The sequence below is a fragment of the Suricata suricatta genome, chromosome 10 (assembly GCF_006229205.1).
Source record: "Suricata suricatta isolate VVHF042 chromosome 10, meerkat_22Aug2017_6uvM2_HiC, whole genome shotgun sequence".
NCBI classification, from domain to species: Eukaryota; Metazoa; Chordata; class Mammalia; order Carnivora; family Herpestidae; genus Suricata; species Suricata suricatta.
Genome location: NC_043709.1, coordinates 79898852 through 79916174, shown reverse-complemented (window position 1 = coordinate 79916174; position 17323 = coordinate 79898852). Strand labels below are relative to the sequence as shown.

Genomic DNA, 17323 nt, shown 5'->3' with positions numbered 1-17323 from the left:
CCAGAAATAGTATCTGCGTTTTCCTAAATCTCTGATGCCATTTGCAAACTATCCATCCTCCACTCGCCGATGCGTTTGCGATGCTCCGTCACAGGCTCTGGAACTCCCAGCCTCCCCTCTCGTTCCCACCTCCTGGCTTTCCCATGACTACTTCCTACTCCCTGAACAGTTACACCTGTCTGCCCTCCAGATTTCACTCGCCACCTAGGCCTGTTATCCTCAATAAGCTTTTCACTCAACTTTGGGAGCAAATAGTGTTCGATAGTTGAAAAAACAAACTTGATGTTATTTATCAATAGACAGATGGCGTTACAAATTAAATAATTAAACATATTATGAAAATAAGGGTGCTTTTTTCAGGGTACAATATCATATTTGCTTTCAGCTCTATGCAACAAAAATTCTCAATCATGGAGAATCAAGAGTTTAACTCTGTTAGGTATTCTCGTATACTAGATTTTCATGGTATTTACAAATGCTTTCTCTTATTTAATAGCTTTTTATGAAAATATACATATTTCTAATAAAGATTGTGACATTTTAGGTCTAATGATGCCTGTTTTGTAAGAAAAAAGGAAAAAAGATATTTTTGTATTTCTTTAAAAAAACCTTTTTTTTCTGGGGCGCCTGAGTGGCTCAGTTGGTTAAGTGTCTGACTTTGGCTCAGGTCATGATGTCGTGGTTCATGAGTTCGAGTCCCACATCGGGCTCTGTGCTGACAGCTCAGAGCCTGGAGCCTGCTTTGGATTCTGTGCTTCCCTTTCTCTCTGCCCCTCCCCTGTTCATGCTCTGTTTCTCTCTCAAAAATAAACATTAATAAAAATAAATGTTAAAATATGAAAAAAATTTTAACGTTTATTCATTTTTGAAAGACAGAGCATGACTGGGGGAGGGGCAGGGAGAGAGGGAGACACAGAATCCGAAGTAGGCTCCAGGCTCTGAGCTGTCAGCACAGAGCCTAAGCCGGGGCTTGAACCCATGAACTGCGAGATCATGACTTGGGCTGAAGTTGGACACTTAACCAACTGAGCCCCTTTCATATTTCTAAGGAAGATATGTTCATAATGACACTAACGTCCTTTTTCACAACACAAAAATATTTATGCCTAGATTCATAAAACAGTAACTGTTGTATACATTCGGATTCGGGAATTGTGATGCTTCAGTTTCAGACTCTCCCTGTACTGAGTAACTCATTGTGATCATGCCTGGTAAATAAATAATTAAAACCTGAAGATTTTTGTTTATTTATTATTCACAGATAGTTTGAGGGGAGTTTGGGAGGCTACTTAGGGATATGAGCTCTTCCTTTAAATATTTATGCCTGTAAAATTCTGGAACAAGTAACATTTATGGGGGCACAGGAAAGGCAGGAACAAATATTTCATGTTCCTCTGAATAATGATGAATACCTAGGTATGAAATTCAGTATCCAGTTTAGTAATTTTCGATCTATGTATATGACATTTCTATTCTGTGCTTTGATTACTTAGACTTAATAACAGACCTAAACATCACTTAATTATCTCATATTCTAAGAAAGAAACTACCATCTGTCATCAATTTAGTAATCAAGAAATGTTTGTTAAAGGCAAGAAAGAATATTGTTTATGTCACCACTAGTTATCATACCTTTAAATTTAATGGCTTGAGGGGAGAGTCATTTTGTGGTTTCCATTCTCTACCACTCATAGGCAGCAGAATCACCCAGAGAAACAAACAGCAAAGTGCAGAACTATGATTTGTATCCAGCAAAGTATCCAGCAAAGTCGGAGAGGAGGAAAAAGAGTAACAAAGAAATTTAACCCAAGCAACAAAAGGTAGGAAAAGGGAAAAAAGAAACCATTAGAAAGCATGATAAATAAAAATTCAAAGATGGAAAGAATAAGCCCTCACACCACGAGAAGCACAGTAAGTGGACATGGATGATGTCCAACCCTTCAGATGACAGAAATAAATATTGTACAGAAATTGTGACAGCCACGTATGGATGAATGGAGCACCTTAATGACAGTATGTTAAGCATTTTTTTCATTACCAAATTTCTTACTTCCTGATGGTTTCCAAATCAAAACATTTATCATTTTCAATTATTTAAGTATAATATGATGTACTGTAAGCAAACATATGTGGAATAATAGATGTGAATGATGCTAGGTGTTGTTCTGGGGGCGGGGGCAGGAAAAAAGAGAAAGAAAAGAATCCCAAAGCCATTCTGCTACACTGAAGTTATTGACTGTCTTCTGGAAAATAGTCAGCATTGTTGAAACTTTCTTACTGAGACTGAGCCCAGATGATGTTTCTTATATCAGGATTTTTCTATACACACTGACAGCCAAAAGACAGCTGAGGCGTATTGCACATTCATGAGCTCTCAGTGAACATGTTTTCAAAGGAAACATTTCCTCCATTAGTGTTTAGCTGTAATGCTCTTACGCTGTGCACGAGTCAGATCTGCCATGAGAGGAAGCTCATTTGGTGGTATTAGCAATACCTGTAATAGGAGTTCTATTTTTCAGCCTATCCACTTCCATTGTGAAGTCATCCTTCAGAAAAAGGAACCCAATAATGGAAAACAGGTAGACAAGGATGAGAGCCAGGACTGCAGTTAGAATAATGGAGCGGCCATTCCGTGTGACACTCTTTATGACATTGAGCAGAGTCTCTTCTCTGTACACCAAATCAAACAGCTACAAACATAAAACAAAACAAGAAAAAACCGCAATGGAGCAAAAGCTGAATAAACAGGAAGGTAATTACAGATACAAATGCAAGCCATTTTAGTTTATCTGTGAAAAAAATAACAACCTAACTGATACCTTAAAAGTGCACCAAAATATATGTTTCTTCTACAGTTGGAATGTATTAATAAACTGTTTTTCAATAAAGATTATTCTCACACAGCATATAATGTGCATATAATGTGTGCTGGTTTCATAACTAACATAATTTTAATTTTGTAAGATACAGAAATAGCATAGCATCACATTTGAATTTAGAAAAATTATAATACTCTACTTAACCAACTTAGCTCCTTATTTCTTATTTTTAGTCTGACTGATGTCCTGCATTTGCTTGTGGGATGCGTAAAATGGCTAAGGTGAGAATTACATAGTTACCTAAGTGATGAATAATTGACAGATTCATTAAACATATTGTTTAATCGAGGGATTCGAGGTGAAACTACTGGAACAATTTTATGAGCCTGCTGCCATAGGAAAGGTAGGAATTTTAAAAATATTTGAGGAATGAAAACACCTTTCCTGGCTAAAGGGATAGAACAAAGGCAAAACCTATTATTATTTTAGTATGTACTTCTGGAAACAGCAGTATAAGAAAAAATATAATACACAATTTGTTAAATTTCCACTTCCTCTAATGGGTTTTATTCATTTTGTGTTTAGTAGTAGAAAATCTATGCATTAGTCAAAAACCTAAGTATGTGTTTGCTATCTGGAGTCCACACCAAGAGCAATTTTATTTATTGCTATTATTAAGGTGAAATTATACTTAGCAAGTACATGTTATATTATCAAAAGCTGGTTAAAAGCAATAAATTAACATTCACTTAAAAAGGCATAAATATATGTTTGGAAATGAATACTATTTTGAAAGTTGGAATAATTAAGGTTTGTCTTCTGCTCTCTGAGGGCACTGATTAGAATTTCTGATATGGTTGAAATGATCCATTACCAGTGTGATGAATACCGTCAGAAACACCAGTGTCTTGTTTATACTCTGTTTTTCTGAGCATGGAGGGTTATACAGTTACTTTCCAATTTAATTCTGGTCTTACAAATAATTGCCATAAAGATACTACCTTGTTTGTTCACCTTAGGAAATAGATATTTTATCATGGTCGTATACAAAAATAAGTGTTTAGATATTTTGTTATCTGCTTGTCTTCTGGAGGGAGCAGAAACTTCTAGAAATAAAGTCAGTGTTCCTCATTACAAATTAACTAATACAAATTCAAATTCCAAATTATCGACACTGACTTATTTAACTTACTTAAGCATTTCATTGACATCAAGATGATTTTCCTTTACTTTAACTCAACAGTGGCTTCAAGAAGCAGTCTGGCAATGGGCTCTAGGTCACTTCTGAATGTTTTCTAGAAGGTTATCACTTTCTGAAGCCCACAGGATGGTTGCTAAAAATGCTTATTTCTGGGCCCCCTTCCATTCCCATGGAATCAGAATCTTGGGAAGGCAAGAAAGGTATTGACATTGGTATAGTGATGGTTCTTTCTATTTATTTCTGAAACGAAGGTCTAGAATATGGCTTTTATTATTTTGGATAGAGTATTGCTATTTGTGGATGTAACTAGGAATACATATTCATGTATTTTTTAAAATACAAGACATTTAAAAAATATGCTTAAATGCCATTTTGCCATTATGTCCATTTACAATGTCCTCCTAGTACTCTATACTAGTACTACTCTATACCTAGTACTCTATCAAAATGAATAATATCCTTGTGGCGGTTGGGTGGCCTAGTTGGTTAAGTGTCTGACTCTTGATTTTGGCCAAGTCATGACCTCATAGTTGGTGAGATGAGCCTCACATGGGATTCTCTCTCTCTCTCCCTCTCTCTCTCTCTCTTTCTCTCTCTCTCTCTCTCCCTCTCTCTCCCTCTCTCTCTCTCTTTCTCTCTCTCTCTCCCTCTCTCTCTCTGCCTCTCTCTTGCTCTCACAAAATAAATAAATAAATAAATAAACTTTTAAAATATGGATAGTATCCTTTTCACAAGCAACCCAGTGAAAACAAATTAGCATCAGTACTGTAAAGATTTGAAAGGTAAAAGATAAGAGGAAAATAAGATTAAGAAATGTAAAGTAAAAGTAACATTACTATCAACAGCTCATATAATAATTCAAATACACCTTCATTTTGTCAAATGTCTTTCCTTGAAAAACTTAAAGATTTACAAACATCACTTCACATATTTTTTTATTATCTCTTTAATGACTCTTGATAGTACAAGTCTATCATCCTATCCCTATCAATTTTACAAACGAGAAGGTTGAAGCACAAAAACATTACATAATGTCTGTGATACCTCACAGTCCAGTAAAAGTGCTGGGTGTGATAAGACTTTATATATCTCAGGTATGTTTTAAAAAGTGGATTCTTTATGGCAAAGTATAGCAGAAAGGGAATTCATTTGGACCCCTGGAACAGAAAAAAATCTACTTTTGATTGTTGAATTATCTAATGCAACTCCCTAGAAGATAGTTTTGTATCACGGGGCTCTTTCAAGTGCTTGAGAGTAAATGGACAATCTGCCTCTCTTCAGTCAGCAAACACGGGTTTGCTAGGAAACAGGAAAGCAGCAGGTGATGGGTTTGTCCCTCAGGACCCAAGCAAACAGGATCCGCATACGCTTTTAGATCTTCACCTTAGGGTGCAGGAATTACTCCACTGGCTGGTGCTCTCTGCTGCATGCCAGCCATGGGTGGGAGATACAAATACATTTCTTCTATGGTGTCATGATGTTAGCCTGGTAGTGCTTTAGGTTTCAAAACATTGTCACGTATTTATACTGTCTCCTCTCCTAGTTTATGGCTATAAAACTGACTATATGTAGGAAGTAAAACGGGTAGCCTGAAAAAAAAAAAAACAGACCTCTAGAAGAAATCTGCAAATCCATTTAATGAATTAGATATATGAAGATACGCTTAACAACAATGACACATTAAATCTGAAATGAGGACTTAAAATGACTGACTGGCAGTTTTCCCCTCATTTTATGTATTTGCTATTATAAAGTTACAATAATATTTGTCATTATAAACAAAATGCAATGATTCCTGTACTACAAAAATTATCCCCACTTTTTTTGCCCCTACACTCTGTTAGAAACTCTCTACATGTAAAGGGAAGTAAGGATTTGGCTGAAGCCAAAAGCAGCTGCTATACAAAGCCTGGGTCCAGAGGTGGGGTCACTGGTGACTTCTCAGGGAGGAAATAAAGAATTCCACCACCTATGTGGTTTCTCAGAGGAAAAGATTAAGAGTAATAATAATTCATGCTTTTCCTAGGAAATTCTAAAAATAACATAATTTGTCCTAAATGTCAGGACCTGCTTTTTTTAAAAAAAAAATCAAAGGAAGAGGCAGCAGTGTGTGTTTTTCAGCACTGATGGCCCCCACGGAGGAGTACTCACCAGGAAGCTGTAGAAGAATTCATGGACAAAGAGGCCCAGCATGCAAACCAGGACATACGCCACGTGGTAGAGAAAGGCCATATCCAGGATGACCGCTCGGTAGCCTCGGGTGAAAGTGCCACGGTTTCCCACAAAACTCACCAGAAACACTATTTTATTACAAAGCTACGGGGAGGAAAAGATTAGATTTTACTGTCTTATTTATCCGGAAACTCACAAAAATAGCACTCATTGGCAAAACTTATTATTCACAAAGTCTGTGGTTTTCTTTCATCACTTCTTGGTTGGTGATTTTTCAGTCCTGCTTACAAATCCGCATGTAAATGTAAGACACGCAGAAGTTGTATCGTCTGAGTTCCAGGAAAAAAGAGAAAGACGAAGAGCCCCAGCTGGACAATCGAGGGAGACATGAGTTCAAACCACTGCTGCAGCCAGTCATGTAGCTACAGGCCTCGACCATAGAAAGAACTGGAGTAAAGAATTCCCACCTCACAGACTCTTCTGAGGATTAAACAGTTCATAATGCATTGGAAACACTTAGTACAATGATGCTTTAAATACTACTCATATTTTCCATACTAAAAGTAATATATGTAATATTTTTATTATACAGGGTATGGAACAGAAAAGGATCTTTTCTGAAAATATCCAGAAAGAATGTATTGTTGATTCTTTTTAGCCTAGACTTTCTCTACTGAATATTATTTTAAACAAGTGAGCCATTAAAAGTGCTTCTTGCATTTAATTTAAATACATAAAAATATAAATATACTTATGTAATTAGGTTAAAATAAATATAATGTATGCATCTATTTTCTAAGCTCCACGTGTGGTAACTTTTCATTAGGCATTTTGGAGTGTTTATTATGCTTGGTGCTATGTATTTATGTTAAAACTATTTAAATTGCCTTTTGTGGTGTAACTTTGGAAAATAAAAATTTACATGAGTTTCTTTGGCAATAACATTGATCTGTGCAATGATTTCCAAAGAACATGGTTATCATAAACTTAGTGTCATATATTTGGTTCTGGAGTCACTGCATTATTTATAAACTGAAGAGCCAATTCTGCCTCTTAGTCACCATGGAAAAAATTACAAATTTCACATTTTAGTTCTTTCAAACAGTTCCCCGAGTTCTTCAAGTTATCTGATGGCAGCATATTTGTCTTTATATGTCCAAACTTAACTTTGGGAAAACACGTTGCTTTTTGCAACATTGTTAATTTTTGCAAATATATATTTTAAAAATTGCCTTATGGAATGATTTTAAATAACATAAGAAAGAGCATAACACTTTGGGGCAGAAGTGAAATTTAAGAGGTGGGTAAACCTTTTCCTTCAACTTTCTGAGGTTCAAATCAATACAGATAAAATGAGAAATGTGTTAACATTGCATGTTGTGAAGATAGTCAAACTGAATCAATAACACAGAAGTTCAACCTTCCCTAAAATTTCCCCAGGCTTAATTAACTATCCTCTCAACAATCAGTGTTATCAGTTCTTCTACTGTCTGGTTAATAACTTGAATAATGTAAAGCATAAAGCTGTACTTCGCTAGTTTAGTATTGCATCATCACATCTTTATTATTAAGCATAGCTATAGTATAATGGATGTCTTTATGATTATTACCCAAGAATAAGTTTAATATTATAAAAAGCCATCATTTAAAAAACTCAGGAAATACAGATAAGGTGCTCAGATAAGTGTGGTATTTGACAATAAACAACCAGGTAAATTGTGAAATACAGAATGTGTAGGTGAAGTAATGTTCAGTGTTTTACTCTTTCAACTGTTTTGAGTGGCTATTTAAGTTCAAATTACTTGCCTTGATTCACACACTATAGTTCATCATTACAAAAAAGAAATAAGTTCTGTAATAAATAAAGTTAAAAATTGGAATTTTTCAGAAGGATGGATGATATGGTCAACACAAATTGTTTATGTGTTGTTTCCTGATCTTTACTTCTCTAAACTGAATCATTAAAAATGATGCAGGAAAACTATTTATAAATCCAACACTCTGAGAAAAAGCAATACATTGAACTCAAGTTCTCAAAAAGGCAATACACATCAGTTCTCAAATAATGCAAAAGCAAGGACACATTTCTTTCTAAAAGCGCTTCTGCTGCTTTTGCATGGAAAATAAAGGTTTTCCTTTTTTGTTTACAGGTTGATTTTTGTTTTGCTTAAACATTGATCTAGAGTTTGATGGATATGTCCCTGTTCTCTTGACTAAGTCTCAATGTAGAGTGGAGTTGATGTTGGCAGTGACATCTATCTATTTCTGTGGAGATCAGAAAGAAGGAAACTGTCCTTTTGTTCTGAAGTGTTCATACCAAGGAGAAGTAAGTGTGAGAATAAATGATTTGGGTAGGAAAGAAGCTGAACTCGTTTTTTTCCTGAACCATGACCTTGAAATGTATAAATTATTTTTATAGAACATTTCCATGAAAGCTGGGGGTACTTATGGGAATGAAGAAATTGCAAAACTTGTTCTCCCTTTTCATGCCATGACTTACTTGATGTTGTCTAACTAGTCTTTCATTTGTCAATACCATTACCAAGGCGATCTTTGTTTCTAAGACAAGGGTCCATGTGGGCAATGATAAATGGAGGGTGTGGGAACTTGACAAGGTGGTTACAAGACCAGTCCCATTTGAACTGGTGTTGAGAAGACCCTGGAATCAGCATACCAATCTAAATGACCATAACTGTTCCACATATTTTTATCATTTTCCATCTGTTCTTCAAGATTGCTTTTGATCATACATTTTGTTGAGGATGGACTGACTCGTGCGGTGGGGGGGGAAGCGGGGAGTGGGATAGAGAAACAGCATCAATGTAAGCTTTCTGTGTGGTCTTTTGAAAGACAATTTACCAATAGGTCTTTTAAAAACAAAAACAAAATTAATGTTCATATGTTAATTAATGTAGAGTGAATCAAGTTCATTAATTTTTACTGGGTACATTAATTATATAGTACAGTACTGTTTTCACATGTACTTCATAATTCATCAATATGTCTTTGCAGGACTTCTAACAGTGCAGCAGAATAGAAAGACACTGGACCAGAAGTTGGATCATCTGTGTTCCAGTCTTGCCTCTGCCACCTGCTTTGGTAAATCTTCCTGGTCTCTACAGGATTCTGTATCCTCATTTCTAACATGAAATGCCTGGAAGTGAATAATCTTTAAGGTGCCTCAAAGGTCTTGAATTCTATGGGATGTCCTTTAAATTTTACTATTCCATGTGATTACAGAAATTTATAGCTGTCTTTATATTATCCTTTTTGTCTTATCTGGTTTTATGTCCCTGATCAGGAATTTTATCCCCATCTTACATTGTGCCTTGGGGAAAACAATGACCTATAATAAACTATAAAAAAGGCCATCTACTATTTATTGAAAAGTAAAATTAAATTTATTAAACTACATATTAGTTACATTACTGTATTGTCAAGAACCATCATCCTTACTAAAACTGATGTAATTTGACTCAAAAATCTCCATTTCAGTAATGTTACATCTTTGGCAAGATAAGGTTCTATGGTGAAAGCATAACAAAAAATTTTCAGGTAGTCAATATCACCTGGAAATCTTTTAAATTGCTGACAAAACAGTATCATAAACAAGGGTGGTGTAAACTATACTGTCTTTTAATAAATCCAACACATGCTACTGTTCCTCTAGCAACTGAAGCAGTTTTCTACTATTTAACCGAGTATCAGAATTAGTTAGGGACATTTAGTGACCATATTATATGAAATATAAGGTGTGTGTGTGTGTGTGTGTGTGTGTGTGCGCATGAGAGAGAGAGAGAGAGAGAGAGAGAGAATGCTTTGATTCAGAATGTACAATTGAATTTGTTATATGTTAAGTGAACATATAGTGCGGCTTAACGTTATCGCCTTAACGTGAGCCGTACCAGGAAACTCTCTGCAGGTAAGGGCATGGTACTATTAAATTTGAACACTGTGGCTTATTGCTCATAGACAGGTTTCTGCTAAACTCTACTTTTTTCTCCTCTCTGCCAATTGGTAAGACTAAGTTTCAACACAAGGAAACACCTCCACCTTACAAATAACTGTAAGAGGGGTGCCTAGGTGGCTTAGTCATGATCTCACAGTTCATGGGTTCAAACCCATGTCAGGCTCTGTGCTGACAGCTCAGAGCCTGGAGCTTGTCTTCAGATTCTGTATCTCCCTCTCTCTCTGACCCTCCCCTGCTCGTGCTCTCTCTGTCTCTCAAAAAACTAAATAAAAAACATTAAAAAATTAAAAAAAAACCAAATAACTGTAAGAAAGGCAAATAATTTACAAATTCCATTAAATAAATTATACATTTCCAGGTGCTACTGCAGAAGAAAAAAACATTGTACATAAGAGTGTCTAGAAGATATTAAAAGATCTTCCACAGGTATTTACTGCATTATTAGAAAAAAATATCTAAAAATCTAAACAATAAAAATTAGTGGAATGGTTAAATAAATTTATTATATAGCAGCCATATGACTGGGAATATTATCATTATTAGAGGTATAGAAATATTAGGTGATCCACAATTTATAAAATGTGTGTTTATGTTTACCAAAATAATATGTTAATTTCCATTACAATGTAGACAATGAGAAGAAAACTGTACTGGGTTATATGCTTTTTAACAAAGAAAAATGTCTGAATTTTTTGAAACATCTTAAACACTGAGATAACCCTTGTGACAAGATAGAGAAATTAGTTGCAAGCTAAACAAAACTTTGATTTTTAGAAATGAGTAAAGATAATAAAAATGGAGCATCACAAGAAACAGAAATTTAAGCTCAGGACATAAATGGAGGTTTTTCCTCCCATTTGATTCCTTTCCCAGAAAAGGGACTGTTTACATTTGCTTAACATTATGAAAGACACTGAGTCAGAAACAAATAACTCTCTGTGAACCAAAACACAATGCTTTTATGATCATGAAACCAACGTTTTACAATTAAACGGCACTTCACAGATCAGAAGCTTGATAGTATCACTGTTACTGATCTGGTCTAAACCTTCACAGGCATCTTCTCAACCAGTGGTGGGTGCAGACTAAGCTTTAATATATTCACTTCACTGATGAGCAGAACTAAACTCACAGGCTTGACCTGCCTGTGGTGTGGAATTCGGATTCTCATTAAGGTGTAACTATCACACAGACATTTTCTTTTGTTTTCCCTACTTCTGATACCTGTAATTTTAGCACTTCTAGTTTTACCTGTTATACAATGCAAACTTTTAAGTATCGATTAAGTAAATAAATATATTAAATCCCAAGTCACAAAATATGACTGATTGTTTGAATTCTTTCGTGCCTCCAGGGAAATGGTAAAATACAGATAGTTTTGTAAGAAGCTTGTTATGTTAAAAGTTAAGGTAAATGATTATTTGCTAAAACATTTTATTAATCTATATGATATCAAAACTATAGATAAAATTCTATCAATATCTATATTATCAAAATCACAATTATTCTATCCAGTTTGTTTGTTTCCAATTAAAGCTGATTATTTTCTTTGTCAAAATGCCCTGAACTAGCAAATTTTAATGTACCATTTGGGGGCTGTGCAAATGGATTGTTTATGCTGTGAGAGATAGGAGAGTACTCACAGATTCATAGTTAATAAGAAAGATAGATTTCCATGTACTTTCTTCTCATGAAGATATTAAAGTATAAAATTTGCCTCTTATATGAATTGTCACTTCCTGCAATGACCCTGTTCTCACCAAACCTTAGGCAGAAATTATCTTTTATTCCTGTCCCAAGGGGGAAAGGAAAAATAACTCCAAATGTTTTTGGTTTCCCAAACAGACATTAAAATGTTTTTTCTTATCTCTTTATATATTCTTGAAGGTCCTATGGCAAGAACCACATCCTCCATTTCTTCACATTTTCAGTGTCTATCAGGTAATAGAGGCCCAATAAATGCTTGTTTTTTCTGGCCCAACTCTAGTTAGCTATTATTTCAACTTATTAACTTAGAGTCTCTTCCTTGAATTAATGTCTTATTGAGGACCAGCTGACAGTTTATGAATATTATTTGCTTCTTCAAATAATCTGGCTCAAAATTGAATGTATTTTTTTAAAAATAATAACCTGGACTTCTCTAACTCGTTTTCTAATAGATTTACAAAGGTTTAGATAAATACGTGAAGATTCTTCAATTAGCTTGGTTGGCAATATTGCAAAATTAGCTTATTTTCAAAACATTCAAAATACAAGTTCAGTTTAAGTAAAGAATTTTTGAATGTCTAAGTACTAGGCATGGAATGGAAGAAAAATGGAGTTGGGGATGAGGGAGTGAGGAGGGCAGGATTCTATCATTCTGCCCTCAAGAAACTTGGGAATCGTCTATCTGGTCCTTGACAGAATTCTTCACTGATAGATCTCTTTGCATGTACAGTAAACTTCCCTTAATCACAGTGATAGAGGAATCACTGATAATTTGGTTGCCTAAATGTTCTAACTGGGACCTATCGTATATATCATGCTGAACTTTTAAAGTATAATATAGTAAGAGTCAGAAACACAAACTTGTCATTCTAGCTCAGCTTGATAATTTTCCAAAGTTTCACTGACTATTTCATTTATTCATTTTCAATAAATACTTGCCATATATTTTACGTACAAGGCACTGTAAATGTGTAAGAGTACAAAGAATTTTTGACTTGTTCATTCACTCACTCGTTAGTTCATTCAGTAAGGAAATATTTGTTGGGTACCAATGACGTTACAAGACACTGAATGGTTATTCATTATCCTTAAGAACTGTATAATGTAGTAGGGGAGTGAGGCATTTATGCAGATACCAAAATACAGGACATTATGTTAGAAACACAAGTACAAGATATAGACAGTGTTTTAGGTATTGAGCAGACATATTAGCAATGTTTATTTGCTTACTGAACATTTATTCTTTCATTAACCTGAGGATTTGCCCTTTTCTTAATATTCCTTTATGATTATGCCATGTAGAAAGCTGTCTAATCCCTTTAAAATTTTATCTCTTGGGTACAATTATTGCTATTTGGACTAGGACTCTGGCTTACTTATTCTAAACCTACTTAACTGAAGTTTTAAAATATGCTCCCTTGTTCTAATATTTTAAAATTTAGTGAAAAAAATGTTAATTTAATCTATGCCTTTCACAAGTTTATAGGGTTTGTTCACTTAAAAAGAGCCCAATTTCATATTTTCTCATATGACAATTCTTTTTTCTTTGGTCATCTTATAAAAGGTACTTACTTTTAAAATTCTACCAAATACAATCTAATCTTTCTTGGGTGATTTAGAAGTCACTTTAGAATGTTAACAGTGGCTCAGAATCATTTTTGTCAATAGCTTTGGGTATAGGATGCAGAAGACATTAAAACTGGATTGGATTAAATTGATTACAGGAGTGGGCCATGCCTCAAATGGCACCTTCTTAAGTATATCAACTTTTTTCTTGTCATTTTTTTCTCTTCAAAATTAAGGATGTAAAATTAAACTCTCATTAATTTGGATTCTTAATTGTAAGAATTTATTATGCATACATGAGTTAAAATATACAGTTACATTTTTACAGTTAGTACACATTTAATTAACTTATAACAGGACAAGTACTTACATTAGCTGCACCAAGGAGTATTAATGTAGGCCCAAGACCTATTGTATATATTGATCTGAGCATTATTGACACAAGAAATGGCCGAATACCCACAGGCTTGGAGAAGAAAAACAGCATCGAGGTGCAGATTGCAACTGCTATCCAAAGAAGAACTGAGAACAAGGGAGAAAGGGTACCTGTAAAATGTGGAAGAAGTTTATTTTTACTGAGGACAAAACTAGAAAATGTTAAACTCTTCGCCACTCCACCTTATATAACAATAGCAAGTCAAGCCATAAGACTGAATTTCACAACAACCCACTCTACACACTGTATATTTAGAGGCAGTGTCTCTGAACATACTCCTCACTATTACATTTCCAGAAAGTTTGTGAATATTTTCAGGATGTTTTAAATACTCCCTAGTTAGTGTTCCTTCCACGAACTCTGAGAATTGTTCATCTTTCTCTTATGAGAATTATAGGTTAAATACTTCTGCTAGATGTAGCTTACTTCGGAAACTTAATTCAAGATTTAGGATTAATGACTATTAAGTGTACAGCTAAATCATGTGAAATGTACTGCTTTTAAAAATTTATTTATTTTTTGAAAGACAAAGACAGAGCATGAGCAGGGAAGGGACAGAGAGAGAGAGGGGGGAGACACAGAATTTGAAGCAGGCTCCAGGTTCTGAGCTGTCAGCACGGAGGCTGATGCGGGACTCAAATTCAGGAACTGTGAGATCATGACCTGAGTCAAAGTTGGACGCTTAACCGACTGAGCCATCGAGCACCCTGATTTTTTTCACTGACCTCACACCTTGCCTTGTTCTATTGTTATGAAGTTTCTATCTTATAGTTTCTTCTAAAGAATTCAGAATATAAAATATCCAGTCTTTATGAGCATGTGGGTGGTTCAGTTGGTTAAGTGTCCAACTTTGGCTCAGGTCATGATCTCACAGTCTGTAGGTTTGAGCTGATAGCTCAGAGCCTAGAGCCTGCTTCAGATTCTGTGTGTCTCTCTCTCTGCCCCTCCCCTGCTAGCTCGCTCTCTCTCTCAAAAATAAACATTTAAAAAATGTAAAATATTCAGGCTTTCACAAAAGAGACACAAGCTTTAACTGTTAACACACATGTGTATATATGTGTATGAATGCATATGTGCGTGTTTGAATGTATGTACTGAGATGCAACTCAAGTTCTAAAAAGAAGTTGAGCTATTTAAATCCTCAGAAAACAAAAGTGCCAAACACTTAAAAAATGAATCCCATTACAAACAAAATTTCTTTAGAAATTGCCCAAAATAAGTTTAAAAATATATTTTCTTTTACAAAAGTATAACTCAGTGATGTTTGCACTCACTATGTGGATTCAAGGAATCCCCGGCTGAAAGTCATGAGGTGTATTTGCAGAAGTAAAGTAAGGAGCCAGATTCTTGGGGCTGATTAGATCAGCTATAGGACCTCAAACACAGATCTATTGGCTAATGAAGTCACAGGGGAAACAACAAAATGGAGATTTTCCACTAGTTATTTCTTTTGACCAGTTTTTATTATTTATAAAATTTACTTCTATGTCCACAATACCACAAGTGCTTTGGTGTGTAGAGGTTTTGTATTATCATTGAAACCCTGGGATTATCTGAATTCCTTCAATGAATTCTGTGTAAGCCTTTAGTTCACAGTGCTAATAGATCAAAATTAGGTAGGAAGGGCCTGTCAGACATTAAAAACAAAACAAAACAAGTCAGGTAGTAAACAGCATTAGCTTAGACATGGGTGTTTTTGGGGTTTTTTTGCAACATTTGTTATTATCATATTGCCTTAAGTGATAAAAGAAATTTGGGAAGAGAGATCCAATCTAACCTCCTTACCATGTTTATGATCTGATTGGATGGATGGCTTTGAAGATGAGGAAAGAAAAGCAGTACAGTTCTCTGGAAATTACCCTAATTTGCCTCCTCTGTCAATGCTAACAAAATGGGTACCCAATTCATGTTTATTACAATATTGGCTTATTAGCACTTTATCTCTACCAAAACACAGCCCGACCACCAACGGCCTTGGCTTCACAGATCTCAAAGAGCCATGGAGAGAATAATGCCTTCAACTTCCATGCTTATTTGGACGCCGTGAGAGTGTTAGCTTTGTAAGAGTGAGGACCATCACTGGGACTATCACAAATGTGGTATGCAGCAATGAATAAGTATTTAGTGATTAAACAAATAAAAACACAATCTGTGAGCTCATTTTGAGTCCATGACTAAGTCTCCAGTTAAAAATTTGCTTCACTCTTAAGTTTACTAAAATTGCCAACATCTATGTTCATTTAACAACTTTCAGCTACTCATTGGACTCTCCAGTATAATTCACAACCAGTGGCTCGGTGTGACATTCTTATTTTATTGTATTATTATTTTTAAATGTTTATTTATTTATTTATTTTTGAGGTGGGGGTGGGCAGACAATCCCAAGCATGCTCCACACTGTCAGGGCAGAACCCAAATCGGGGCTTAAACTCATAAACCACGAGATCATGACCTGAGTCAAAATCAATAGTCAGATACTTAACAGACTGAGCCTCCCAGGTGCCCCATGACATTCTTATTTTAAAAGTCCTAGTGTTGACACTAATGGTTACACTGCTCGTTGTTATTAATGCCTGATAGGTTAAGTGCATCTTGACTGTTCTTTCCTAGGCAGTACCTGGCTTGCCGAGATTTCCCCTTGATTAAACAAGAAACTGTTTTTTCAAGTTTGTTTGTTTGTTTGTTGAGAGAGAGAGAGAGCGCGCGCGCGAGCGCACACATGCATGTGAATAGGAGAGGAGCAGAGACAAAGGATGAGAGATTATCTTAACCAGGCTCCATGCTGACAGCATGGAGCCCAATGCAGGGCTCAATCCCACAGGTCAACCTGTGAGATCATGACCTGAGCCCAAATCCAGATTCAACATTCAATCAACTGAGCCACTCAGGAGTCCTGATTAAACAAGAAATTGTAACAGTGCACTTAAAGCTGGGCACTTGATCCCTTTGTAGAAAGAACTCAGAGAGTATCTAGTGTAGTACTTTGCACATAGTTTAATGCTAGATACGTATTTGTAAAATTAATAAACTTTTAAAAGTTATTTAAAATGACAATATTGCCAATTGTCAATAATTTGCAATCATATTTTGTAAGAATGGTCACACTGGTTTCAGGCTGAAGATTTAATGAAAAAATAACAATAAATTGAAACTCTGACAACAGTACAGGACAGATTGTGAAAGACAATTTTTACCCACTAAAGGTGGGAGGGGTGACTCTTCTTAATACTTGGTATTTTTTTATCAATTTTCCATAATAAGCATTGTTACTTTAATAATGGAAATTTATTTTTTAGAATTCACTCTACATATTTTTAAATCTCAGAAAGTACGAAGTTTGTCCCGTATAGAAGAAAATTCAAGCAGCACATCTGGAGACCTCAATTCAATTCACATAACGGGAGTCTTATCCACTTCACAGTAACTCGTGCACAGCTTACTGTACCGAACAT

General features: G+C 35.2%; 1 protein-coding gene across 3 annotated transcripts in view; it reads right to left on the bottom strand.

Annotated features, from left to right (window-relative positions):
• The window catches only part of ITPR2 (inositol 1,4,5-trisphosphate receptor type 2), a 478853-nt gene that overhangs the window by 76818 nt on the left and 384712 nt on the right, over positions 1 to 17323 (bottom strand). For all 3 annotated transcript variants that reach the window (XM_029955850.1, XM_029955851.1, XM_029955853.1), the window contains 3 exons: positions 13806 to 13981; positions 6172 to 6336; positions 2495 to 2690 (listed from right to left, as the gene is read on the bottom strand). In XM_029955850.1, coding sequence (XP_029811710.1) covers positions 2495 to 2690; positions 6172 to 6336; positions 13806 to 13981 — 537 coding nt within the window. The remainder of the gene's footprint in view (positions 1 to 2494; positions 2691 to 6171; positions 6337 to 13805; positions 13982 to 17323) is intronic.